Here is a 27,691-nt window from a genome sequence, read left to right as displayed (position 1 = left end):
GACCCTAATGGACTCTGCTGTCCCCGCAGGACAGACGGACCCTAATGGACTCTGCTGTCCCCGCAGGACAGACGGACCCTAATGGACTCTGCTGTCCCCGCAGGACAGACGGACTCTAATGGACTCTGCTGTCCCCGCAGGACAGACGGACCCTAATGGACTCTGCTGTCCCCGCAGGACAGACGGACCCTAATGGACTCTGCTGTCCCCGCAGGACAGACGGACCCTAATGGACTCTGCTGTCCCCGCAGGACAGACGGACCCTAATGGACTCTGCTGTCCCCGCAGGACAGACGGACTCTAATGGACTCTGCTGTCCCCGCTGGCGTCCCTCTGCTGACCAAGCAGCAGTTAATGATTGTATTTATTCATCAGTCTATTCTCTACAGTTTGTCTCTGATTAAGTTGGACGTGTTGGAGGCTGACTGAACCGCCTGAAACGGTTTCCTGCTTCATTCCTGTTTCACATGATGCCAGAAAATGGCGGGAAGGTGGCGGCGTGCGCTGACATGGCGATGGATGATCGGCGCCTTCAGCTGCTCTCTGCTGCCTCCACGAGGCCTCTGTCCTCCACCGTGACTCGGTGGCTGATCTCCTCCGCCGGCTCCATGCTCCGCAGGGCCACGCGGCCGGAGGAGGGAGGTGCTTCCAGCAGAGCCTGGGGAGGCAGGAGGACAATCACACTTTAGCTGAAGGTAAGATGAAAACACACGCCGGCTTTGTGGTTGGCAGGGTGGAGACGTCTGTCCGACATGACGGACAGGAAACATCTGCGCTGAGATTGGCTGCTGTGGCGTTAAACATGAGGAAGAAGGAGAAACACACCCAGACCAACATCGCCATGGAAACGCTCCAGAAACACACAAACCTCCGGATAGTGCCGCATCAGAGCATCTTTTGGGTAGAGGAACTGGGAGATGCTCTTCCACTTCAGCACCAGGACCACCACCAGCGACACCACCGTTGCCATGACGACGAACACCACCACCGCCACCAGCCACAGAGTTTCTTCCTCTGCAAGAACAAAAACCAGTAAATGTACTGGTGAGCAGCAGAGTTTCAGCTTGAGCCTGGTTTCTTCATCACCAGGTCCTGCTGGAGAGGGTCCGCTGTCCCAGTCTGAAGCTTTAAACTGGTTTTACTCCAGTACCTTCCCTCAGATCTGATCAGCTTCCCTGCTGATGGAGACATCCCCCCATCAGACCTGCGTGTCCTTCAGAGAGACCTGCGTGTCCGTCGGGGAGACGCAGCTGAACTTTGTCTCGTCTCCTGGTCCGATCAGAAAGGGGGTGAGGGGACGCTGCAGCTGTACGAAGACGCCGCGCTGCAGGAAAACGGGACCTGCAGGACTTCATGGTCCGGCTCCACTTCGCTGTGAGGATGGCGGGTTTTCTGTCTCCGCTACACTAAAACCTTCCACATGTCTCCTACATGTCTTCTGCTGAATGTTTCTGTCAGTAGCGTCCATCTTCTGACCATCTTGATCCGTTTTGTTTCAGAACTTGGTGTGCAGAGAGACCAGGTGACCCTGGATCGGTTCAGGTCTGAAGCTGCCTGGAAGCTGGTCTGCTGTAGAAGTGATGAACTCTGAGGCTCTTACCGCTGCTGGTTGTCTCACAGACGATGCTGCTGGGCTGACTGGGTCTGGGGTTCCTGACTGTGTGGATTTGGACTCTGACACAGTACTTGCTCAGCGGGTCCAGCTCATCCAGAACCAGCCGGTTCTGCTGTATTTGGGTGATGCTTTTGGCCTGTGGGGGACAAAAAGCAGCCGTTAGGGTGAGAGGGAGATTCCACGTAGACACTGCAGCACCAGGACGAACGGCCACCTGTACCCCCCAGCAGAGACCCGGCCAAGACCCAGCGGGCCCAGAGCAAAACCATCGCGGGCCGGCGCCACCACGATACCAGGGGTGGGATCCCTGGGGACACGGACACGTCTGTAGCCCACCCCCCCCAACAACCCCTCCCCCAAACCCTCCCTCTGCTTCCCAAGCCCCACCAACGGCCGCAGGAGGCGGCACCCCGGTCGTCCCCCCATCAGCGCCAGCACTCCGGGGTCCGGAGAATCCCTGGCTCCCACCCAGACATCCGTCCAGGGTCGGGGCCTCCAGCCACACCAAGACCGCCGCCGCCGGGAGGAGACAGAGCCGGAGGGAGGATCCCCTTAAATACTGAAAAACTAAAAGAACGGAAACATTAGTTGTTGCAGTTTGTTTGTGCAACATTGAAAGAATCCAGACGACACTTCATTTCTTTGGTAAAGACATATTAAATAAAAAAAACCTGCAGTTATTGATTTCTTTCTTTTTTTTAAAAAAAAAGTGTCTTGTCCAGCATTTAGGCAGCAGAATGATGGTCTGGATGCTGTTCTGCTGAGCAAGGGAAGCTTTATAGATATAATGATCCTCTTGACTTTCTGAATTTTATTTCTATATTTATGTTGCTTTATTGTTTGCATTGTAAGTTTGTTCTGCTGGACTGGAGAGGACAGACGAGAGACAGAAAGAGAAAGAAGAGAAAACATCTCATAGGAAAAGTGAAAAAGATGAAGAGAGGGGAAAAAAAACCTACAGATGTACGACTTGGTGACTGTGTCACATGCAGAACATGCAGAGTGGAACGTGTTCAGAGAAGATCATGCCAGTGTGACCCCTCCCACACAAAGGCAAGAGGCACGCCAGGAGGACCCCCGAGACCCGGGCCATCGGCAGCCATCCCCAGGCGCAGACCCCAACCGCCCCACCCCGGAGCCAGCCATGCACCGACCCAGGAGGCGGCAGAGGGGGGTCCCAGCCAGAGTCCCCCGCAGTCAGGGGGAACAGGCCCCAGCAGGCCCGGACCAGCGAGGACCGGCCCCGCCGGGCACCGGCCCCCCAGGGCAGACAGAGCGCGGGCCCCACGGCCCCAAGAGCCCAGAAGCAGCCCCCCACCCCCGCAGGCAGAGGGCCCAGCCCACACCGACGGAGGGCCGGGATCCCCAGACCGCCACCGAGCGGCAGCCAGGCCGCACCCCAGTGCACCAGCAGCGCTCCCCGAGCACCAAGACCCTCCACGCACCCACGCACGCACACACACACACACACACACACACACACACACACACACACACACACACACATCCACACTTCCTCCTTGAGCACACCCTACACACCTGTTCTCTTCCACACTCTCCTTGATTTCTGTACATCAGATAACTGATGGCGTTCCTCCGAATTCCCCCGGGAGACGGAAACCAGCAGGAATCTTCCTCACAGGAAGTCCTGAAACATCTCACCTGGTCTTCCTGCCCGTCCTTCCAGTAGGTGATGTTGTAGGCGACGCTGTGGTAAACCTCCTTCAGCGTGGTCCGTTTAAACACCGGGTCTCTGATGACCACCTCCAGCTTCCCCCCACTGGACAGGAGCGTCACGTTGGGGGGTCCGATGAGGGCTGCAGAGAGAGGTCAGGGTCAGAGGTCAGACGGGTCAGAGAGAACAGACGGGTCAGAGAGAACAGACAGGTCAGAGGTCAGAGAGGACAGACGGGTCAGAGAGAACAGACGGGTCAGAGGTCAGAGAGGACAGACGGGTCAGAGAGAACAGACAGGTCAGAGGTCAGAGAGGACAGACGGGTCAGAGAGAACAGACGGGTCAGAGGTCAGAGAGGACAGACGGGTCAGAGAGAACAGACGGGTCAGAGGTCAGAGAGGACAGACGGGTCAGAGAGAACAGACAGGTCAGAGGTCAGAGAGGACAGACGGGTCAGAGAGAACAGACGGGTCAGAGAGAACAGACGGGTCAGAGAGAACAGACAGGTCAGAGAGAACAGACAGGTCAGAGAGAACAGACGGGTCAGAGAGAACAGACGGGTCAGAGAGAACAGACGGGTCAGAGGTCAGACGGGTCAGAGAGAACAGACGGGTCAGAGAGAACAGACGGGTCAGAGAGAACAGACAGGTCAGAGAGAACAGACGGGTCAGAGAGAACAGACGGGTCAGAGAGAACAGACAGGTCAGAGAGAACAGACAGGTCAGAGAGAACAGACGGGTCAGAGAGAACAGACGGGTCAGAGAGAACAGACGGGTCAGAGGTCAGACAGGTCAGAGAGAACAGACGGGTCAGAGAGAACAGACGGGTCAGAGAGAACAGACAGGTCAGAGAGAACAGACGGGTCAGAGAGAACAGACAGGTCAGAGAGAACAGACGGGTCAGAGAGAACAGACGGGTCAGAGAGAACAGACAGGTCAGAGAGAACAGACAGGTCAGAGAGAACAGACAGGTCAGAGAGAACAGACGGGTCAGAGAGAACAGACAGGTCAGAGAGAACAGACAGGTCAGAGAGAACAGACAGGTCAGAGAGAACAGACGGGTCAGAGAGAACAGACGGGTCAGAGAGAACAGACGGGTCAGAGAGAACAGACGGGTCAGAGGTCAGACAGGTCAGAGAGAACAGACGGGTCAGAGAGAACAGACGGGTCAGAGAGAACAGACGGGTCAGAGAGAACAGACGGGTCAGAGAGAACAGACAGGTCAGAGAGAACAGACGGGTCAGAGAGAACAGACAGGTCAGAGAGAACAGACGGGTCAGAGAGAACAGACGGGTCAGAGAGAACAGACAGGTCAGAGAGAACAGACAGGTCAGAGAGAACAGACGGGTCAGAGAGAACAGACGGGTCAGAGAGAACAGACGGGTCAGAGAGAACAGACGGGTCAGAGAGAACAGACAGGTCAGAGAGAACAGACGGGTCAGAGAGAACAGACGGGTCAGAGAGAACAGACAGGTCAGAGAGAACAGACAGGTCAGAGAGAACAGACGGGTCAGAGAGAACAGACGGGTCAGAGAGAACAGACAGGTCAGAGAGAACAGACAGGTCAGAGAGAACAGACGGGTCAGAGAGAACAGACGGGTCAGAGAGAACAGACGGGTCAGAGAGAACAGACGGGTCAGAGAGAACAGACAGGTCAGAGAGAACAGACAGGTCAGAGAGAACAGACAGGTCAGAGAGAACAGACGGGTCAGAGAGAACAGACAGGTCAGAGAGAACAGACGGGTCAGAGAGAACAGACAGGTCAGAGAGAACAGACGGGTCAGAGAGAACAGACAGGTCAGAGAGAACAGACAGGTCAGAGAGAACAGACGGGTCAGAGAGAACAGACGGGTCAGAGAGAACAGACAGGTCAGAGAGAACAGACGGGTCAGAGAGAACAGACAGGTCAGAGAGAACAGACAGGTCAGAGAGAACAGACAGGTCAGAGAGAACAGACGGGTCAGAGGTCAGACGGGTCAGAGAGAACAGACGGGTCAGAGAGAACAGACAGGTCAGAGAGAACAGACAGGTCAGAGAGAACAGACAGGTCAGAGAGAACAGACGGGTCAGAGAGAACAGACGGGTCAGAGAGAACAGACAGGTCAGAGAGAACAGACGGGTCAGAGAGAACAGACAGGTCAGAGAGAACAGACGGGTCAGAGAGAACAGACAGGTCAGAGAGAACAGACAGGTCAGAGAGAACAGACGGGTCAGAGAGAACAGACGGGTCAGAGAGAACAGACGGGTCAGAGAGAACATGGCGTCTACAGCAGCAGAAGTGGACATTGGACCATTCAGGTTCTACCAACGTCCCGTACTGATCTCCTGTCTCGGCTCCTCAGCGTCTCCTGATTGTGTCCCGTGTAGCCTGAAGGCATGAACCGGCTGACCCTGGAGAAGCAGGGCCACATCCAGAAGACCCACCTGGGCTTTCCGTCTGAACAACCAGAAACTGGACAAACCAACGACACTGTCTACGTAACGTGCAGAGAGGACGTCCTGACGTGTTCGGTGGGTCAGAGTGAAAGCGTCTCGTGATGAGAAGAAGCGTATTCATGATCAAGCCGAGCACATCTAACCCACAGAGCTGCATCTTTTCTTCCATTCAGTTTAAAGCCTGAAAAACATCCTGAAGTTTCTTTAAACGGACTCGACAGATGTTGGAAAGCAGCTCAGCAGGTTTTCACATCAACATAACATCCCGTTTAACTCACTCTGTTTGTCCACAACAAAGGAATCACTTGTCTCCCAGTCTGAGCGGGTGTCCCCCCACAGCGCCTGAACCCGCCCAGTATACGTCCCATAGATGCTGATGGAGGTGGTGAGGTCACACTGGTGGGCTGAGACGTTCACACAGCTGGGTGTGTAGGCAGTCACGGAGCTCCTGCGATTAAAAAAACACAACTTTGGTCACTTCATGCTCCGATGCTGGCGTAGCGTCTCCACGGTGACGGAGGCTGCTTTTACACCTCCATCTCCTCCCTCTCTGCTCCTGAAGGAGTCTTCTCTGGAGAGATATTTGTCTCCACAACAGCCTGACAATAAGCTGCAAACCTTTTTCTGAGCATGTGTTGAAAAGCAGGCACAGATATAAACGTTTATCAACAGTGAAGATGCTTTCTGAGGCCTCACGTCCTGCTGACATGGTGCGTTCACATCGCAGACTGGATAAAAAGATGGGCGGAGCCTCCGTGACGTCACCTGAAGGTTTCTGAAAAGTTGAATTGAAGCTCGGTGGGCGGTTCCTACCATCACCATCTTGGCAGAGGCATGCGCGTCGTCTCGCCCGGAAAATACAAATATGGGCAAAGAGGTGGAGCTGAGAGGGGGGCTGTGAGCGTCATGGTGGATGATTGACATCGAGTGAACTCCGAGCTTTCTGTAGCTAAGAGCTAACCGAGCTAACCCAGAGATAACAGGAGCTAACCAGCTAACGGAGGTAAGCGGGCTAAAGCTAAGTCACGTTGTTAACCAGCTAAAAACCGCGGTTGTTCTACGTTCTTCTGACTTGAAGCAGGAGATCGGGTACCTGTCAATAAAAAGGACACGCCCCTAAATATGCTGAACTTCAAGATTAAATTACTTTTAAACGGGCAAGTTAGAAAAAAATTCACTCCCCCCACAGTTGTCATGAAGGTAAACCTGACCTATTAAACCTAAAATGGATTTTTGTACCAGGCTGTAAACATGTTTATTCCTGCTGTAAACATGTTTATTTCTGCTGTAAACATGTTTATTTCTGCTGTAAACATGTTTATATCTGCTGTAAACATGTTTATATCTGCTGTAAACATGTTTATTTCTGCTGTAAACATGTTTATTCCTGCTGTAAACATGTTTATATCTGCTGTAAACATGTTTATTTCTGCTGTAAACATGTTTATTTCTGCTGTAAACATGTTTATATCTGCTGTAAACATGTTTATATCTGCTGTAAACATGTTTATTTCTGCTGTAAACATGTTTATTCCTGCTGTAAACATGTTTATATCTGCTGTAAACGTGTTTATTTCTGCTGTAAACGTGTTTATATCTGCTTTAAACGTGTTTATTTCTGCTGTAAACGTGTTTATTTCTGCTGTAAACGTGTTTATATCTGCTGTAAACATGTTTATTTCTGCTGTAAACGTGTTTATTTCTGCTGTAAACATGTTTATTCCTGCTGTAAACATGTTTATATCTGCTGTAAACGTGTTTATTTCTGCTGTAAACGTGTTTATATCTGCTTTAAACGTGTTTATTTCTGCTGTAAACGTGTTTATTTCTGCTGTAAACGTGTTTATATCTGCTGTAAACATGTTTATTTCTGCTGTAAACATGTTTATATCTGCTGTAAACATGTTTATATCTGCTGTAAACATGTTTATTTCTGCTGTAAACATGGTGCGTTCACATCGCAGACTGGATAAAAAGATGGGCGGAGCCTCCGTGACGTCACCTGAAGGTTTCTGAAAAGTTGAATTGAAGCTCGGTGGGCGGTTCCTACCATCACCATCTTGGCAGAGGCATGCGCGTCGTCTCGCCCGGAAAATACAAATATGGGCAAAGAGGTGGAGCTGAGAGGGGGGCTGTGAGCGTCATGGTGGATGATTGACATCGAGTGAACTCCGAGCTTTCTGTAGCTAAGAGCTAACCGAGCTAACCCAGAGATAACAGGAGCTAACCAGCTAACGGAGGTAAGCGGGCTAAAGCTAAGTCACGTTGTTAACCAGCTAAAAACCGCGGTTGTTCTACGTTCTTCTGACTTGAAGCAGGAGATCGGGTACCTGTCAATAAAAAGGACACGCCCCTAAATATGCTGAACTTCAAGATTAAATTACTTTTAAACGGGCAAGTTAGAAAAAAATTCACTCCCCCCACAGTTGTCATGAAGGTAAACCTGACCTATTAAACCTAAAATGGATTTTTGTACCAGGCTGTAAACATGTTTATTCCTGCTGTAAACATGTTTATTTCTGCTGTAAACATGTTTATTTCTGCTGTAAACATGTTTATATCTGCTGTAAACATGTTTATATCTGCTGTAAACATGTTTATTTCTGCTGTAAACATGTTTATTCCTGCTGTAAACATGTTTATATCTGCTGTAAACATGTTTATTTCTGCTGTAAACATGTTTATTTCTGCTGTAAACATGTTTATATCTGCTGTAAACATGTTTATATCTGCTGTAAACATGTTTATTTCTGCTGTAAACATGTTTATTCCTGCTGTAAACATGTTTATATCTGCTGTAAACGTGTTTATTTCTGCTGTAAACGTGTTTATATCTGCTTTAAACGTGTTTATTTCTGCTGTAAACGTGTTTATTTCTGCTGTAAACGTGTTTATATCTGCTGTAAACATGTTTATTTCTGCTGTAAACGTGTTTATTTCTGCTGTAAACATGTTTATTCCTGCTGTAAACATGTTTATATCTGCTGTAAACGTGTTTATTTCTGCTGTAAACGTGTTTATATCTGCTTTAAACGTGTTTATTTCTGCTGTAAACGTGTTTATTTCTGCTGTAAACGTGTTTATATCTGCTGTAAACATGTTTATTTCTGCTGTAAACGTGTTTATTTCTGCTGTAAACGTGTTTATATCTGCTGTAAACGTGTTTATATCTGCTGTAAACGTGTTTATATCTGCTGTAAACGTGTTTATTTCTGCTGTAAACGTGTTTATATCTGCTGTAAACGTGTTTATATCTGCTGTAAACGTGTTTATATCTGCTGTAAACATGTTTATTTCTGCTGTAAACATGTTTATATCTGCTGTAAACATGTTTATATCTGCTGTAAACATGTTTATTTCTGCTGTAAACATGTTTATATCTGCTGTAAACATGTTTATTTCTGCTGTAAACATGTTTATATCTGCTTTAAACATGTTTATTTCTGCTGTAAACATGTTTATATCTGCTGTAAACATGTTTATTTCTGCTGTAAACATGTTTATTTCTGCTGTAAACATGTTTATATCTGCTTTAAACATGTTTATTTCTGCTGTAAACATGTTTATATCTGCTGTAAACATGTTTATATCTGCTGTAAACATGTTTATTTCTGCTGTAAACATGTTTATTCCTGCTGTAAACGTGTTTATTTCTGCTGTAAACGTGTTTATATCTGCTGTAAACATGTTTATTTCTGCTGTAAACGTGTTTATTTCTGCTGTAAACGTGTTTATATCTGCTGTAAACGTGTTTATATCTGCTGTAAACGTGTTTATATCTGCTGTAAACGTGTTTATTTCTGCTGTAAACGTGTTTATATCTGCTGTAAACGTGTTTATATCTGCTGTAAACGTGTTTATATCTGCTGTAAACGTGTTTATATCTGCTGTAAACATGTTTATATCTGCTGTAAACATGTTTATTTCTGCTGTAAACATGTTTATATCTGCTGTAAACATGTTTATTTCTGCTGTAAACATGTTTATATCTGCTTTAAACATGTTTATTTCTGCTGTAAACATGTTTATATCTGCTGTAAACATGTTTATTTCTGCTGTAAACATGTTTATTTCTGCTGTAAACATGTTTATATCTGCTTTAAACATGTTTATTTCTGCTGTAAACATGTTTATATCTGCTGTAAACATGTTTATATCTGCTGTAAACATGTTTATTTCTGCTGTAAACATGTTTATTCCTGCTGTAAACGTGTTTATTTCTGCTGTAAACGTGTTTATATCTGCTGTAAACATGTTTATTTCTGCTGTAAACGTGTTTATTTCTGCTGTAAACGTGTTTATATCTGCTGTAAACGTGTTTATATCTGCTGTAAACGTGTTTATATCTGCTGTAAACGTGTTTATTTCTGCTGTAAACGTGTTTATATCTGCTGTAAACGTGTTTATATCTGCTGTAAACGTGTTTATATCTGCTGTAAACATGTTTATTTCTGCTGTAAACATGTTTATATCTGCTGTAAACATGTTTATATCTGCTGTAAACATGTTTATTTCTGCTGTAAACATGTTTATTTCTGCTGTAAACATGTTTATTTCTGCTGTAAACATGTTTATATCTGCTTTAAACATGTTTATTTCTGCTGTAAACATGTTTATATCTGCTGTAAACATGTTTATTTCTGCTGTAAACATGTTTATTTCTGCTGTAAACATGTTTATATCTGCTTTAAACATGTTTATTTCTGCTGTAAACATGTTTATATCTGCTGTAAACATGTTTATATCTGCTGTAAACATGTTTATTTCTGCTGTAAACATGTTTATATCTGCTTTAAACATGTTTATTTCTGCTGTAAACATGTTTATATCTGCTGTAAACATGTTTATTTCTGCTGTAAACATGTTTATTTCTGCTGTAAACATGTTTATATCTGCTTTAAACATGTTTATTTCTGCTGTAAACATGTTTATATCTGCTGTAAACATGTTTATATCTGCTGTAAACATGTTTATTTCTGCTGTAAACATGTTTATATCTGCTGTAAACATGTTTATTTCTGCTGTAAACATGTTTATATCTGCTTTAAACATGTTTATTTCTGCTGTAAACATGTTTATATCTGCTGTAAACATGTTTATTTCTGCTGTAAACATGTTTATTTCTGCTGTAAACATGTTTATATCTGCTTTAAACATGTTTATTTCTGCTGTAGACATGTTTATATCTGCTGTAAACATGTTTATTTCTGCTGTAAACATGTTTATTTCTGCTGTAAACATGTTTATATCTGCTGTAAACATGTTTATTCCTGCTGTAAACATGTTTATTCCTGCTGTGAAGTTGGTCTTTTTAACATGGGAGTCTATGGGGATTTGTTCTGTTCTGCAGCCCCTAGTGGATGAAGGGGGAACTGCAGTTTTATGCACTTCCAAATAGACTTCACTTTTAACTGCTGGAGGTTGTCGCTTGGTTCACATGCTGCAGGAAAACTAGCTCATCTGCGGTTTACCAGATCCTCGTCCGTCCTTATATCCAGGTGGAAAAGATGTTTTCTCTAACAGAAGTTCTAAACCTACAGGGAACCATCCACCCATCCATCCATCATGTCTTTACTCCAGCTGTAGAAACTGATGTGTCTCCTGTGACTCTGTCTTTGTTTGACATGAATCATGAAGGTCCTGCTGGTTTCCACGGAGATGAAGGTCCTGCTGGTTTCCACGGAGATGAAGATCTTCCAGGACTCCAGCAGGGAGATCTTAACTGTGGATGTTTTTGCTGCTTTTCTCTCCAGTCAATACGTGAAAAATGAGGGAATAAAACTGATGATGAAAACCATTTCTTCTGTTTCCAGTTCAGAAGGTAGATCTGGTTCCACCGCCCATCTGTGTCTGAAGCACAGGGTCACCGAGCACACCACTCCTGCTTCATATGTTCATAAAGACGTTTTCTTGTTGTTCTGATGGATTTGACTGCAGCAGCGTTTCAGCGTTTTTCAGATCCGGTATCATGTAAGTACGTATTTCAGAACATGTAATGACTAAATAGAAGGTCTAGACTTGAGAAAACGCACTTGAGCATGGTGGTGTAGATCAGCCCGCTGCATGCTCCTTCAGGTGGATCCCATCGCAGCACCAGGTCCATGTTGGTGGAGGTCAGGTGGACATTGGTGGGAACACCGGGGACACCTGACAGGTTTGTTGGACAGGGTGGGATGATGGTACCAGGCTCACCGCTGCGAGCGACCCTCAAACAGCCTGGCAGAGAGAAGAGAGAGGAGATCAGCTGTTCAGAACCAACACCAGACGGCAGGATGCTGATAAATTCCAGCGACAACGTGTCCCTACATGAAGGGACGTATAAATTACCATCGCCGACTTCAGCTGCAACACATTTAACTGATAATACAACATTTCACTCAGGAATACCAAAGTCAGCCTTGTGATCATCAATAATCCCACTGAATGATCAATGCACAGCCTGAGGCTGACAGCAGGTCATCATGTTCCATCAGAACATCAGATGTTTTCATCCCGATCTGGAGACTCCATGAACTTCTACGCCCAGTCCACAGTCAGCTGTACCTTCCATGAGCCACATCCTGGTTCGTTCTGTGCATCTTGCTTCAACCGTGTCAAAACAACCAACGAAACGAGTGAAATCCTGTCAGTCAGCTTGTGAGGACGAGCCGGACGTCCTGCTTCAATAAGGAAATAAGAAAACGACGTTTAACTCTGAACTTCAGACTGACTCCCTCCGATGTAAAACCTTAAAATACGACTCGGCCTGTCAGGAGCAAGACCTCGTCGATGCAGGAGCGTAGGAATAACTCATAAATGATCAGAAATGTTTCAAGGCTGCATCACAGAAGCATGATCAAATAGCAAAACTAAAGATGTATCCAACCTGAGCACCTCCTTTCTCAGCACAAACAGCAGCACATCAGCAAACCGTTAACCCTTTCATTCACGCATCAATAATGTTACAGTATTTTACCTCCACAGACACATGCAGTCACATCGTTTAGTTTATCAGTGGCTTTTAGAATTTATTTGGTTTATGATTTATTGTATTCTATATATACTATATAATTATATTGTGTAAATATTTGATAAAATATAGTTGTATCATTTTCTTTTCCAACTAATCACAAAGGCAAACTTGCGTGATTCCAATGTATTTCTGTTGAGTTATATCACATTTAGTTATTATTTGGTGATGTATTGGGTGACTCACTGACATCCACTGAAGTAGTTTATTTATAAATATACATCCTCAGTTATGGACAGGCAGGAGAAAAGCTTGTAACTGGAAAATACATCATATCACGTCTTACAGCAGGAAATTCTGACAGTTTTATCAAAGCTCCTGGAAGAGGTTGCAGATCTTCTGCACATCAGCGTGGACTCAGACTAGGGCTGGGCGACATGGCCAAAAAATAAAAGCTCCGATTTTTTTAAACCAACTCCAATTTCCGATTTTAATCGATTTTTTTTTCTCCCTTTACTGTAAAGAAAAAGAAAAAAAATTACAAATGTCAAAAATTATTCTTTTTCAAAAATGCTTTTATTGCGATCAGCCCAGATGTTTACCTAAATTTAAAGCGCAACTAAACAAGCTGTTAAACGAGATTGTAAAAAGAGATGCAGGCGCTGCCGCTGTAAACATTATAAGAAACATGTTTGTATTTTGTGCGTTTCCACTGTGAGATAAGTATTGATCATACATTTAAGAATAGACCTCACTTCACTTGTGTAATTTTATTCTAAAACAAAACACTGATAAATAAATAAATAAAAGTGCCTCCTCTTGGAAGAAAAATAGTGATTCCTTTTAGAGTATTTTTTCTTTTTTTTTCTTTTTTCCAACTTTTTTTTTTTTTAATTGAATTTTGCAATGCTCAAGAAATACAAATATGCAACATCCGCATGTCTGCGGTTAAATATTTGCGAAGTAATGCAGACTTGGAACAAAAAAAAAAAACAACACAAAACAAATATTGAAAAAAAATAAATAAATAAAAACAAAACAAAACAAAACAAAAAAATATATATATATATATACACATGACAATGAATAAAATAGTATCAGTAACATGCATATACATACATATACACACACACATACACGCACATCAGACTTATTTTTGGCACAACAGGGCTGTTGCAGGACCCCACCTTTTAATGAACAACTCCCTTTGTATTCTTGGTGAAAAGGTAACGCCTTCCATCACATATATTTCTCTGACTTTCTCAATCCACATGGAATAAGTGGGTGGCTCCAGTTTCAACCACTTCATGGTTATACATTTGAGTGCAGCAGTCAATAGTTCCTCAACAGGTATTTTTTGTCCCTTCCGTTGAAGCCATCGGGGATTAGGCCCAAGACTGCCAAGCGGGGTTCCTTGTCCAAAGATTGTTTGAAGACCACGTTGATGGCTGTAAAAATATCCTCCCAATACAGCTTGATATTGGGACATGACCAAAATATATGGGCATGTGTACCGATTTCCGTGCCACAGTTTCGCCAACAGGTGTCAAGGTTCCCAGTCCCTCTACAAATAACTTTCCATTTATACTCTCTCCAAATACTGGAACTGGTCACCAAATGTGCCTCAGAGCATGTCTCCATAGTGTCTCCCTGTCATAAACCCAGTTTGGTCTGGGTTTATTATTTCTGTAACAATTTTACTGACACGTTTAGCTAAGATTGTAGTGAGAATGCGTAGGTCAGTGTTAAGTAGTGAAATAGGTCTGTATGATTGGCACTTTGTGGGATCTTTGCCCTCTTTATGAATCACAACAATTGTGGCATCATTCCAGGTTCCAGATTGCAAAGCATGATGATAGGCATTCAGCAACAAAGGAGCAATTTTTTGTAAAATTCATTGATGAAACCATCTGAGCCTGGGCTTTTGTTGTTTTTAAGATGAGAAATTACTTGTTTAATTTCTTGAATAGTAACTGGTTCATCTAATTGTTTTGCCATAGCCTCAGGGAGAGGTTGGTTTTAGTTTGATATTTTCCAAAAAACATGTCAATTTGGCATCATCTTTGCATGTTTCTGGATTTTCATATAGGGCTTTATAGAAATCAGCAAAGCAGTCAGCAACCTTGTCTGGGTTAGTTATCATAGTTTCATCTGACGTGAGTTTTTGGACTGTGTTTAAAGACTGTTGTTTCTTAAGTCTCATTGTTAATAATTTGCTTGCCCTGTTACCATTTTTGTAGTATTTTTGTTTAGTGAATCTTAATGAGCCCTCTATTTTCTCTGTGATTAGATGGTCAAGTTCTTTACGAAGACATCTTAGCTCCTCGAACAATTTAGTGCTTGGTGTCTCTTTATGTTGTCGCTCCACACGCTTAATGTTTTCCTGTAACTGACACTGTCTGGCTTCCTTTTTCTTTCGTCTGGCACTCGCAAAAGATATTATGCGGCCTCTGATATAAGCCTTGGCACAGTCCCACAGAGTCAATGGTGATATTTCAGGAGTAGCATTTAAATCTAAGTAGACATCCAGTTCGGTATTTATAAAATCTAAAAATTCCCTATCACACATTTGGGGAACTGAACTTTTTGAACTAGGTTGTCTGTCTACGTGAGGCTTTTAGAGTGTTTTGACATTAAATAACTAAAACCATTTCCCACATTGGCAATGAGGGAATAAAAATTAACGTTTCTTTACACTTAACGTGTTTTGAGAAAATTGACCTCTTTGATACAAAATGCTATTTTTAAAAAATTCCCTGGATGTTATTAAAGCTATATTTCTAACATACATGTATTATTACATTCTTGCTGTTTTGTGTTTAATTTACACATTTTTGGCAGAAAGACGAGCCTGTCGACTACATCTGGCTTCAGATCCCTGTGGCATGTGCCCCCTCCCACACTGAAAACCTGGCGTTTTAAAAAAAAACCCCAAAAAAAAACCCAGAAAAAACCCTGATTTTTATTAAAATAAATCGTCATAAACAGCAAATTCCAATTAATCAATTAAATCGATTAATCGCCCAGTCCTAACTCAGACCAGAAGCAGCTCATCGCTACCTCCTTAAACAGCATCTGGACAGGTCAGCCTCTCTTAACTATACTTCAGATAACCACAGTTTGCTTTCATCACAACTGGTACCATTTTTATTTGTCTCATATAGTAGTTAAATAGATCACAGCGTGTTTACAAAGCCGAGGACAATGTGTCAACGTACATCAGGACAAATCCATCTTAGTACCCGTGTGCACATCGCTCAGGGACTCGTCCTAGAGCCTCACCGTTTACTTTTATCCATGATTTGCCGTTACGTTGCGCTACAACAACGTGCCAGTTTGATGCAGGAGACTGCTGAAGCTTTATCTAGACGTATGCTGAGCGCCAGAGTGTTACTAAATCATTTCATAACAAACCTGAAAAAAACAGCCTCCATGTTTTATATTTTTAATAAGGTCCATTTACAACAATTTAAAGTGAACAGTTTACATGAAGAAACAGTAACAGAGATGAAATATCTTGCGCTCATGTTGTATTTCATCTTCATGCATTAAAGGTCATCTTCACGGAAAAAAAACAATCCAAACTGCTCAGAACTAAATATTATGTCCAGCAAGCCAAGCAGCCGGGGCACGGTCAGCTCACGTAAAGCAGAAATTAATGCTTCAGTTACGCTTCCTGGCAGTAAACGGGAGACATTACCAGGTGAAACAAGAGCCTGGCAGGTTGTAAACATCAATAGTTTGAAGAAGTTATTAATTACAGGTGAACGTGTGATGCCCACATTTCACAGACCTGTTAGTCCTTTCCCAGACATGGTTAGTCATCATGACATCAGATTTAGTCATTATGACATCAGATTTAGTCATCATGACATCATACTTAGTCATCATGATATCAATTTAGTCAACATGACATCATACTTAGTCATCATGATATCAGATTTAGTCATCATGACATCATACTTAGTCATCATGATATCAGATTTAGTCAACATGACATCATACTTAGTCATCATGATATCAGATTTAGTCATCATGACATCATACTTAGTCATCATGATATCAGATTTAGTCATCATGACATCATCATGGTGTAGTAGTGATCTCTGGATGAATCCTAAAAACTGTGACATTAACACCAGATAATCTGCCATTTCGTCACAGAGGGGTTAAACTAAGACACAGGAAATGATCAGTCTTCACAGCTTTCCAGTCCGATCCATGTCATCCTGAAGAGAACTGCCTGTAAAGCTATGACGGAGTAACATCCACCAGTGATGGTGATAGGTGGTGGACACCTATCACCAACATGAATAGTGATGGTGGACACCTGTTGTTGCGGCTTCCTTTTCCTAAAGCCGCTGAGAGGTGTTGGGTCCTGTAATATTGGTGACGCGCTTCGTCCTTCCAAAGATATGCTGGATCCAGTTGCGTTTTAAGATGGTTTATTTTCATTGGGATCAGCGTTGCTTTATATATACAGAGAACGTGCTGTGATGACTTGACAGAAAATAAACCGGAATAATATTGAAGAAAACACACAAAAGGCTAAAGCAAATTACAAAGGAGAAAAGCGAAAAACGAAAAACGGTCAACAAAAATTACGGCTACCCAGCTGCCTCTCCCAAAAAACCATTTCCCCAAGTGAGAGTGTACCTTTTAAAACTTTGCGCCACCCACATGCACTTACACCTAATCGCGCCCACACACGCACGCACTAACACCTGTATACGCCCACACACTACCGCATAGTGCTCCACAGAATACATGTCTTCTATACACCAGCCCCTAATTATTGATTTCTACAATAATTCAACAAACATGGAATTAGAAGACATAGTTATCACATAACCAATCCAAATACATATATTATATATATATATATATATATATATACACACACATATATATATATATACATATATATATATATATATATATATATATATGCATATATATACATATATACATACATACATACACATACATACATACATATACATATATACACATACATACATACATACATACATACACATACATACATACATATACATATATACACATACATACATACATACACATACATATATACACACATACATACACATATACACACATATATAAATGGCATGAGAGTATCACAGTCTATGAAAATACAACATAGCAATTTTCTTTCTTCTGGTCACCATTTTGACCAATAGGCTCAAAGTCACTTCAGTCAATAGATGGTCACGCCGGTCCAAAAAACAGCAAAAACAAAGTCACTAATGTTCCAGAGGACCAGGTGGGTCCTTATGCGCTATCTGCCTCCATCAACAGACACACCTTGGTAATAGGTCGGTCCAAACAGTCTTGGTTTTAACCCGGACCTGGCGGACCAATCCCCTTTTATCAGGAAAAGTCTCCAACACTCGTCCCATAATCCAAGAGTTTCGAGGAGCTGTGCTGTCCACGATGATCACAACATCTCCAGGAATGAGATTCCGCTTGACTCCAGCCCAACGCTGGCGCTCCTGCATCAGAGGCAAGTATTCTTTAGTCCACCGTTTCCAAAAAAGGTCTGACATATACTGAACTTGTCTCCATCTCCTCTTAGCATAAACATCGGTTGGCTGGAATACTCCTGGTGGTAATGAAGGTAAGTTATTTTGCAGCAGCAGGTGATTAGGTGTTAAAGCCTCCAGGTCATTTGGATCTGTGGATGCTTTTGTGATTGGCCTGCTGTTCACAATGGCTTCAACTTCACACAGCACAGTTTGAAGACCTTCCTCGTCCAAATGTTGTACTTTTAAAGTCGAATTGAGCACTTTCCTCACGGATCGAATGAGCCTTTCCCACGCTCCTCCATGATGGGATCCTGTTGGTGGGTTGAAAGTCCACTTGATGCCCTTCTGTAGCAGCAAGTTATTAATCTGCATCTGATTCCATTGTTCAATTGCCATCTTTAGCTCCCTTTCAGCTCCAATAAAGTTCGTGCCATTATCAGAACGCAGTTCCTTCACCTGTCCCCTCCTGGCAATGAAGCGCCTGAGAGCATTAATAAAGGAATCCGTGTCCAACGATGATGCTACTTCGATGTGGACAGCCCTTGATGCGAGGCAGGTGAACAGTACACCATACCGTTTTACGATACTCCTCCTGCTTTTCACCTCAAATGGGCCGAAGTAATCCACTCCCACGCAGGTGAATGGTGGCTGGTCTGGTTGTATTCTGTCTTTTGGCAAATCTGCCATCTGCTGGCAAACAGGGGAAACATTTTGTCTTCTGCAGATGGTGCATCTCGACAAAACGCCTTTAATTGCGGTACTCGCTCCAGTAATCCAATACTTCTCGCAGAGCTTGGAAAGCATATGATTTCTCCCTCCATGCCCAACTTCCTGGTGAATGTGGCGGAGCAGGAGGATGGAGATGTGGAGCTCTTTAGCCAGAATGACAGGGTGTTTTGACTCTGCTGGCATCGATGATCTACTGAGTCTGCCTCCTACTCGCAGGATGCCATCTTCAAATGTTGGACATAATGCAAACAGACGACTGCTTCTCTTAACATTCTCCCCTTTCTCCAGACTCTCGATCTCCTCTGGGAAACATCTCTTCTGGGAAAACTTTATTATTGCAAGCTCAGCTTCTTCAAGATCTTCCACGGTGAGGCGGGAGCTTGTTTGCAGCTCCTTTCTTTTCTTGTAACGGTACAACAGCCATTTTTTATACCTTAGCATCCACGCCACAGACTTTCTCAAACGAGTCCAGGAGGAAAAGTAATGGATCAGGTGAGTAGTTGGATCTTCCTCAGTCTTCACAGCATTCACTGAGATGATGTTTTTTACTTCAGAATCATTCAGCGAGATCTGCTCACCTGCCTCAGGATTTGCAGGCCACTCACTCTCTGGCAGGCCTAAAAAGTGAGGTGCTGACACCCAGGCTGTATCCTTAAGGAAATTCTCCACCTTAACCCCACGGGAGGCAGCATCTGCTGGGTTTGACCCTGTGTCCACATATCTCCACTGATCCTGACGAGAAGATTTTAGAATCTCAGCCACTCTGTTTGCCACAAACACTTTGAACCTGGTTGTCTTGTTCCTGATGTACTTTAACACTGATTCACTGTCTGTCCAAAATACAGAGTCTTGTAAGTTGATGTGTAGTTCCTTTCTCCACAAAGTGTCCATGCGACTGGCCATTGTGGCTGCTACAAGCTCCATTCTGGGGATGGTAACTGCTTTCATCGGAGCCACACGTGACTTCCCCATGATAAAGGCAATGTGACTCTGGTGGTGCTTGTTTTGCAGCAGCAGATAGGTTACTGAACCGTACCCATCTTGGCTGGCATCACAAAAATGGTGTAATTGAGCTGTTATTACATCTCCAAAATCCACAGGTTTAAGGCATCTGTTTAGCCTAAAGTTGTCCAACAGATGAAGACCTTGTATCCAGTCAGTCCACCTTTTGGAGACTTCTTCAGGTATAGGCTCGTCCCAGCCAAGTGCTTTTCTACACAGGTCCCTTAAGATTAATTTAGCAACCAGTACAACAGGACTCAACATCCCCAAAGGATCGTAAATAGAGCTCAGTGTTGAAAGAATCCCTCTGCGGGTGAATGGCCTTTCCTGGAGCACAATCTTGAATTTGAACATGTCAGATTGAATGCACCATTCCACACCCAACACTCTCTCTACAGGCAAGGATGGCTGCTCGAAATCCAAATTCATGACTCCTTTAGCTCTGTTCATTTCTGGAATATGCTCTAGAACTTTTGGCCTGTTGCTTAGCCACTTCGTAAGGCAAAATCCACCCCTTTTACACAGAGCCACAAGTTCCCTGTACAAAGTGACTGCTTCCTCCTCAGTACACACAGATGCAAGGCAATCATCCACATAGAAACAATGCAGGATTTTATTAACCGTCTCCTCCTTAAACAGGTGTCCAAAATCCTCGGCACATTTCTTCAGTGCGAAATTGGCACAGGCAGGGGATGAGGTTGCACCAAATAGGTGTACCTTCATCCTGAACTCGACTGGCTTTTGGTCTAGCTCCCCCTGCGGCCACCACGGGAACCTCAGGAGGTCAGCATCCTCTGCAGGGACTCGCACCTGATGGAACATGGACTCCATGTCTGCCATGATAATGACAGGCTCCTTTCTGAATCGAGTAACAACTCCTATCAGTGAGCTAGTTAGATCAGGGCCTTGAAGTAGCTGATCATTGAGTGATTTCCCTTTAAAGCTGGCACCACAATCAAACACCACTCTCAGCTTCCCTTTAGTTGGATGATGGATGCCATGGTGTGGTATGTACCAGACTTTGCCGTCGCAACAATTCAACTCTTTCTCAGGCACCCTCTCAGCATAGCCCCTCGCAAGTAGGTCGTTCATGAAGGTGGTATACTCTGAGTGAAACAGTGAGTCTTTCTGAAACCTCCTTTTCAGGTAGTGCAACCTCTGTTCCACCACTTTCCTATTGTTAGGCATAATGACCTCTGGCTCTCTGAAAGGCAGACCGATCTGATAGTGACCATCCAGATGCTTTACAGACGTATTCACTAATTCCAGGAACCGTTGATCCTCTTTGGACAAACCTGGCTGCTCATCCATGGCAGTTTCAGGAAAATCATTCTTGAACTGTTGTTTCCACAGCTCATCCAGATGTATGACGGAGACTCTGTTTACTGTCACTGACTCACAGTCAATGGCCTGCCCACTGCCTCCTCCTGCCAGTGGTCCATTCACTGTCCAGCCCAGTACAGTCCTTATGGCATAAGGTCCATCATTCACACTGTGGATCACCTCCAATGGCTCTATGGCTTTAGGAATATTGGTTCCTATGAGCAGATCAATTCCTGCATCAATCTGAGGTAAGGTGAGGTGTTTTAAGTGTGGCCACATTCTCACATCCTTTTCTGTAGGTATGTTGCTCTGATATACTGGCATTGACTTCTGTGTGTAGGCTCTCGGCAAGTCAATAAAGTTGTCACAATTAAGTGCTGCTACCTCTAACTCAGGGACCACATTGCTGTTCACCACTCTTTCCTGACCCATGGTTCTCAGGAGAATGTTGGTCCTTTTTCCAGTGAGATGGAGTTTATGCAACAGCGGTATTCTGTGCAGAATACCGCTGTGCTGCCTTGGTCCAGGAAAGCATATGTGCAGATAATTTTATTGCCCTTCTTTGCTTTGACCTGGACTGGCACGATAGGAAGTTTGCAGTTCTGCTCTCCAGCCCCTGTAAGACCACTCGAGACCAGGGTGTTGTCCACAGACTGCATGACATTTCTCCCAGTCTGATCAGCATTACTCACATTGTCCCTGTGTAAAACAGCTGGGTGTTTCAGGCCACATTTGAAACAAGAGATCCTTCTACGGCATTCCTTACTGACGTGTCCTTTACACAGACAGCTATAACAGAATCCGTTGTCCTTTAAGAATCTCATCTTGTCTTTGTGAGCCATTCTTTCCAACTTAACACACTTCTCAAGTGAATGTCCTTCTTCACAGCAGGGGCATATGTGCCTCCTTGTTTGGTGAGTATCTTTGCTCTTATTCTCAGACAGACATTTCCTTTCCACAGGGTCTACAGTTGTGGCAAAACTTGTCCCTTTAATTCCAGGGCGGAGCTGGACTTTGAGTTTGCTTCCTCCTTAATGCATTGTTGGTGCATCGTGTATGTTGCCAAAAACTGGATCGGTGAGTATTTTCACTTGCCTTTCAACAAAGGCTGTAATGTCAATAAACCTTGCTCTTCTGTCTGATTTCTCCTGAAGGTCGCAGGCATGACTTCTCCATTTTTCTCTCATCCTGTATGGCAATTTCTTTATAATGTCCAGCATATTAGATGGTGTGTCCAGATCACGTAGGTATTGCACGTCCTCCATAGCATTACAGCAGCTGCGGAGAAAGAGACTGTATTCCGACAGAGCCTTCACATCCTCTGGTTTAATTTGTGGCCAAGACAATGCTCTTTCCATATAAGCCGATGCCACCTTCTGCTCATTTCCGTAACGCTCCTTTAATAGCGCCTTTGCTTTGAAATATCCTCTTTGTGCATCGATATATTGGCAACTTCTCACAAGCTCTTTTGCATTTCCTTTTGTGTATTGTTCCAAAAAATACAGTCGATCATAGTTGTTATTTGTATGACATTCCACTCCATATTCAAATGCTCTCATAAAAGAGTAAAACTTAAGAGGGTCGCCATCAAATACTGGGATTTCTCTTTTTGGAAGAGCAGACAGGCATTGCTGTTGTATGAGAAGTGATGTTATTTCATTCTGCTTTCTCATTATATCAAACATGCCATTGCTGTCATCACAAAATGCATTTCCATTCTGCGTCAGTGCAGGAACAGATGGCTCTACTGTTGGAGGTGCGTCGTCACAGGTTTTCCTCTTCGGTTTTGTGGACAGCGATGGGATAAATTCTAATGCTTTCACATTAAGAAGTTTTGGCTTTTGTGGATGTTGTTTCTTTTCCAGGTAGGAGTTCATCCCGTCAGAAGCTCTTGATTTGTGACTTCCACTGACGATACTGCTTCTGGCTTTTAGCAAATTTAGAGTTGCCATTTTTTCAGCAATTTCAGTGTCCAACTGAAACTTCTCCTTTCTTTTCCGTCGTCTTTCTTCTTCCTCTTGAAGTGCATGCTTTTCGTCAAGCAGTTTTTGTTTTGCTTCTAATGCAGCCAGCTCTGCTTCCGCTTTCCATTGTGCAGAGGATCTTGAGGTTGTGGAGGAGTAATGTGATCTTTTACTCCCTACATTTGAAACACTGTCCTCAGGTTCCACTTGAATGTCTGCTTCAGGTTCATGAGAGGGTTTCAGCTTGTCAGCGCTGCCTGGGCTTGCAGTTGGTGGTGGTGGTGGTTCTGCATTTCTATGCAAATTCTCCTTTTGCCAGTCTTTCACTGCATCAGTAAATGCCTCCGAATATTCCATAATGGTGGAAAACCATTCATTTTGTTTTTTCCTTTTCCTCCTCTGGAAGTAATGGCAACAGCTCCTTGTGTGCTGAGTGGGCCTTTTCACACAGTACATTTAAGTTTTCAAGTCCCAGAGAAATTTCTGTACCATTTTCCTTTAATTTCATCTGAGATTTAATTTGTGGTATTAATGCTTTGATTTTATTGGTAGCAGTTTTACGCTCATTTTGGAGTCGTTCGATTTTGTTTTCCAGAGCTTTTATGGTGAGTTTAACTTCCCTTGTCCCTCTTTCATTTTCCATCATGTTTGAACCCGTGCTTGCTTGACTCATTTTAATTAAACTTCATTTCACATTACTCAACATTCAAAGTTCCGAGATATATTTGAGGTTCATGCCTTTTACATTCAGATTTCACAATTCAACAACTTGATATCCAGACAACATCGGCGCTGCGCACCATTCCGTTTCAATCACGGCCAGGCAGAAGGAAGTAGCGCTTCCACTGGCGCAAAATGTCCGCTTCATTCATTCATTCCTTATAAGACGCTCGGCGGCATCAACAGCAGGATTGCTTTCAGCGTAATCCACAAAATCATGAAACAGGCTTGGCTTACCTGTATTCAGATGAATGAATTGCGTTTTGCGCACTTAGCTGCTCCTTTTCTCCTACCACTGGCCCGTTCCTTTGGCAGGTGCGCAGCGTGAAGCTTTTCATAGATGCCTTTTTTGTTGACAAATGTTGCGGCTTCCTTTTCCTAAAGCCGCTGAGAGGTGTTGGGTCCTGTAATATTGGTGACGCGCTTCGTCCTTCCAAAGATATGCTGGATCCAGTTGCGTTTTAAGATGGTTTATTTTCATTGGGATCAGCGTTGCTTTATATATACAGAGAACGTGCTGTGATGACTTGACAGAAAATAAACCGGAATAATATTGAAGAAAACACACAAAAGGCTAAAGCAAATTACAAAGGAGAAAAGCGAAAAACGAAAAACGGTCAACAAAAATTACGGCTACCCAGCTGCCTCTCCAAAAAAACCATTTCCCCAAGTGAGAGTGTACCTTTTAAAACTTTGCGCCACCCACATGCACTTACACCTAATCGCGCCCACACACGCACGCACTAACACCTGTATACGCCCACACACTCGCGCATAGTGCTCCACAGAATACATGTCTTCTATACCTGTCACCAACATGAATAGTCATGGTGGACACCTGTCACCAACATGAATAGTGATGGTGGACACCTATCACCAACATGAATAGTCATGGTGGACACCTGTCATTAACATGAATAGTGATGGTGGACACCTATGACCAACATGAATAGTGATGGTGGACACCTGTCACCAACATGAATAGTGATGGTGGACACCTGTCATTAACATGAATAGTGATGGTGGACACCTGTCACCAACATGAATAGTGATGGTGGACACCTGTCACCAACATGAATAGTGATGGTGGACACCTGTCACCAACATGAATAGTGATGGTGGACACCTGTCATTAACATGAATAGTGATGGTGGACACCTGTCACCAACATGAATAGTGATGGTGGACACCTGTCACCAACATGAATAGTGATGGTGGACACCTGTCACCAACATGAATAGTGATGGTGGACACCTGTCACCAACATGAATAGTGATGGTGGACACCTGTCACCAACATGAATAGTGATGGTGGACACCTGTCACCAACATGAATAGTGATGGTGGACACCTGTCATTAACATGAATAGTGATGGTGGACACCTATCACCAACATGAATAGTGATGGTGGACACCTGTCACCAACATGAATAGTGATGGTGGACACCTGTCATTAACATGAATAGTGATGGTGGACACCTGTCATTAACATGAATAGTCATGGTGGACACCTATCACCAACATGAATAGTGATGGTGGACACCTGTCACCAACATGAATAGTGATGGTGGACACCTGTCATTAACATGAATAGTGATGGTGGACACCTGTCATTAACATGAATAGTGATGGTGGACACCTGTCATTAACATGAATAGTGATGGTGGACACCTGTCACTAACATGAATAGTGATGGTGGACACCTGTCACCAACATGAATAGTCATGGTGGACAACTGTCATTAACATGAATAGTGATGGTGGACACCTGTCATTAACATGAATAGTGATGGTGGACACCTGTCACCAACATGAATAGTCATGGTGGACACCTGTCATTAACATGAATAGTGATGGTGGACACCCGTCATTAACATGAATAGTGATGGTGGACACCTGTCATTAACATGAATAGTGATGGTGGACACCTGTCATTAACATGAATAGTCATGGTGGACACCTGTCATTAACATGAATAGTGATGGTGGACACCTATCACCAACATGAATAGTCATGGTGGACACCTGTCATTAACATGAATAGTCATGGTGGACACCTGTCATTAACATGAATAGTGATGGTGGACACCTGTCATTAACATGAATAGTGATGGTGGACACCTGTCATTAACATGAATAGTGATGGTGGACACCTGTCATTAACATGAATAGTGATGGTGGACACCTGTCACCAACATGAATAGTGATGGTGGACACCTGTCATTAACATGAATAGTGATGGTGGACACCTGTCATTAACATGAATAGTGATGGTGGACACCTGTCACCAACATGAATAGTCATGGTGGACACCCGTCATTAACATGAATAGTGATGGTGGACACCCGTCATTAACATGAATAGTGATGGTGGACACCTGTCATTAACATGAATAGTGATGGTGGACACCTGTCATTAACATGAATAGTCATGGTGGACACCTGTCATTAACATGAATAGTCATGGTGGACACCTGTCATTAACATGAATAGTGATGGTGGACACCTATCACCAACATGAATAGTGATGGTGGACACCTGTCATTAACATGAATAGTCATGGTGGACACCTGTCACTAACATGAATAGTGATGGTGGACACCTGTCATTAACATGAATAGTGATGGTGGACACCTGTCATTAACATGAATAGTGATGGTGGACACCTGTCATTAACATGAATAGTGATGGTGGACACCTGTCATTAACATGAATAGTGATGGTGGACACCTGTCATTAACATGAATAGTGATGGTGGATTCCTGTCATGCTCTGCCTGGACCACAGCGGATCCCAGTAAACCCAGTGAACACAGACTGGAAACAAACTCACCCGACACAGAAAACCTGGGTATGCAACATGTGGTACCAGCTCAGGTCGGAACCGAGCCGGTTCCACATGACGTCATGTAGGCGAGAAAGTGAGTGAATGTTACCTGATGTCAGGAGGATGAAGAAGCAGACTCGAGCCGACATGTTGTCCGTCAAAATGTTTCCATCTGAACGCAGAGCAACACGTCTCTGTTTTACTTCTGCGTTTCCCGGCACCAACATTTCCAGCAACATGAGGGGAAAGCCCAGACTGTTAATAAAGAGACGCTCTGTGGGGAAAACACGCGGAACTAAACTTTTCTCCTTCTTCCTCCTGTTCCCCGGCGCTCAGCAGACAGACGCCGCGCTGCTGCCACCTGCAGGCTGGACACAGTCACTGCTCCGCTGGCAGCCACACAGTCTGTCGTCTCTAACGTTACCAACACATCCTTCCATCCATCCATCCATCCATCTTCATGCCGCTTATCCGGGGTCGAGGGCAATCCACTCTATTCCGGCTGAGAACCATGGTCTCAGATTTGGAGGTGCTGATTCTCATCCCAGCCGCTTCACACTCGACTGCGAATCCCTCAATTGAGAGCTGGAGATCACGACCAGATGAAGCCAACAGGACCACATCATCTGCAAAAAGCAGAGACCCAATCCTGAGGCCAGCAACACCTCGGCTGCACCTAGAAATTCATTCATTCATTCATTTCTGAACCGTTTAATCCACTTCAGGGTCGCGGGGAAGCTGGAGCCTATCCCAGCTGGCTTTGGGCGACAGGCAGGGTACACCCTGGACAGCTCGCCAGTCCATCGCAGGGACCCCTGGAAATTCTGTCCATATAAGTTATGAAGAGAATCGGTGATAAAGGGCAGCCTTGGCGGAGGTTTGTACGTTTAATAAAGTTCATGTGGTCC

At 44.1% G+C, this 27,691-nt stretch overlaps 1 protein-coding gene across 1 annotated transcript; it reads right to left on the bottom strand.

Moving 5' to 3' along the window:
* Positions 1 to 193: 193 nt before the first annotated feature.
* Positions 194 to 27,096, bottom strand: LOC306766768 (interleukin-10 receptor subunit beta-like). Its single transcript, XM_079254597.1, has 7 exons — positions 26,893 to 27,096; positions 11,758 to 11,941; positions 6,004 to 6,173; positions 3,278 to 3,432; positions 1,601 to 1,751; positions 869 to 1,014; positions 194 to 658 (listed from the first exon to the last, which is right to left on the bottom strand). The coding sequence occupies exons 1-7, from the start codon at positions 27,020 to 27,022 to the stop codon at positions 533 to 535; spliced, it is 1,062 nt and encodes a 353-aa protein (XP_079110723.1). The 5' UTR covers positions 27,023 to 27,096; the 3' UTR covers positions 194 to 532.
* Between the last annotated feature and the right edge of the window lie 595 nt (positions 27,097 to 27,691).

This window comes from Telmatherina bonti (assembly GCF_933228915.1).
Source record: "Telmatherina bonti genome assembly, chromosome: 15".
Lineage (NCBI taxonomy): Eukaryota > Metazoa > Chordata > Actinopteri > Atheriniformes > Telmatherinidae > Telmatherina > Telmatherina bonti.
This window is presented reverse-complemented; position numbering and strand designations above follow the sequence as displayed.

Excerpts from the sequence above, each read along its gene's own strand:
- LOC306766768 (XM_079254597.1), bottom strand. The coding sequence starts at position 27,022 with ATGTTGCTGGAAATGTTGGTGCCGGGAAACGCAGAAGTAAAACAGAGA. Across the intron at positions 11,942-26,892 it reads CTTCATCCTCCTGACATCAG|GCTGTTTGAGGGTCGCTCGC; the intron begins GTAACATTCACT and ends TCTCTCTGCCAG. Across the intron at positions 659-868 it reads TGATGCGGCACTATCCGGAG|GCTCTGCTGGAAGCACCTCC; the intron begins GTTTGTGTGTTT and ends CTGCCTCCCCAG.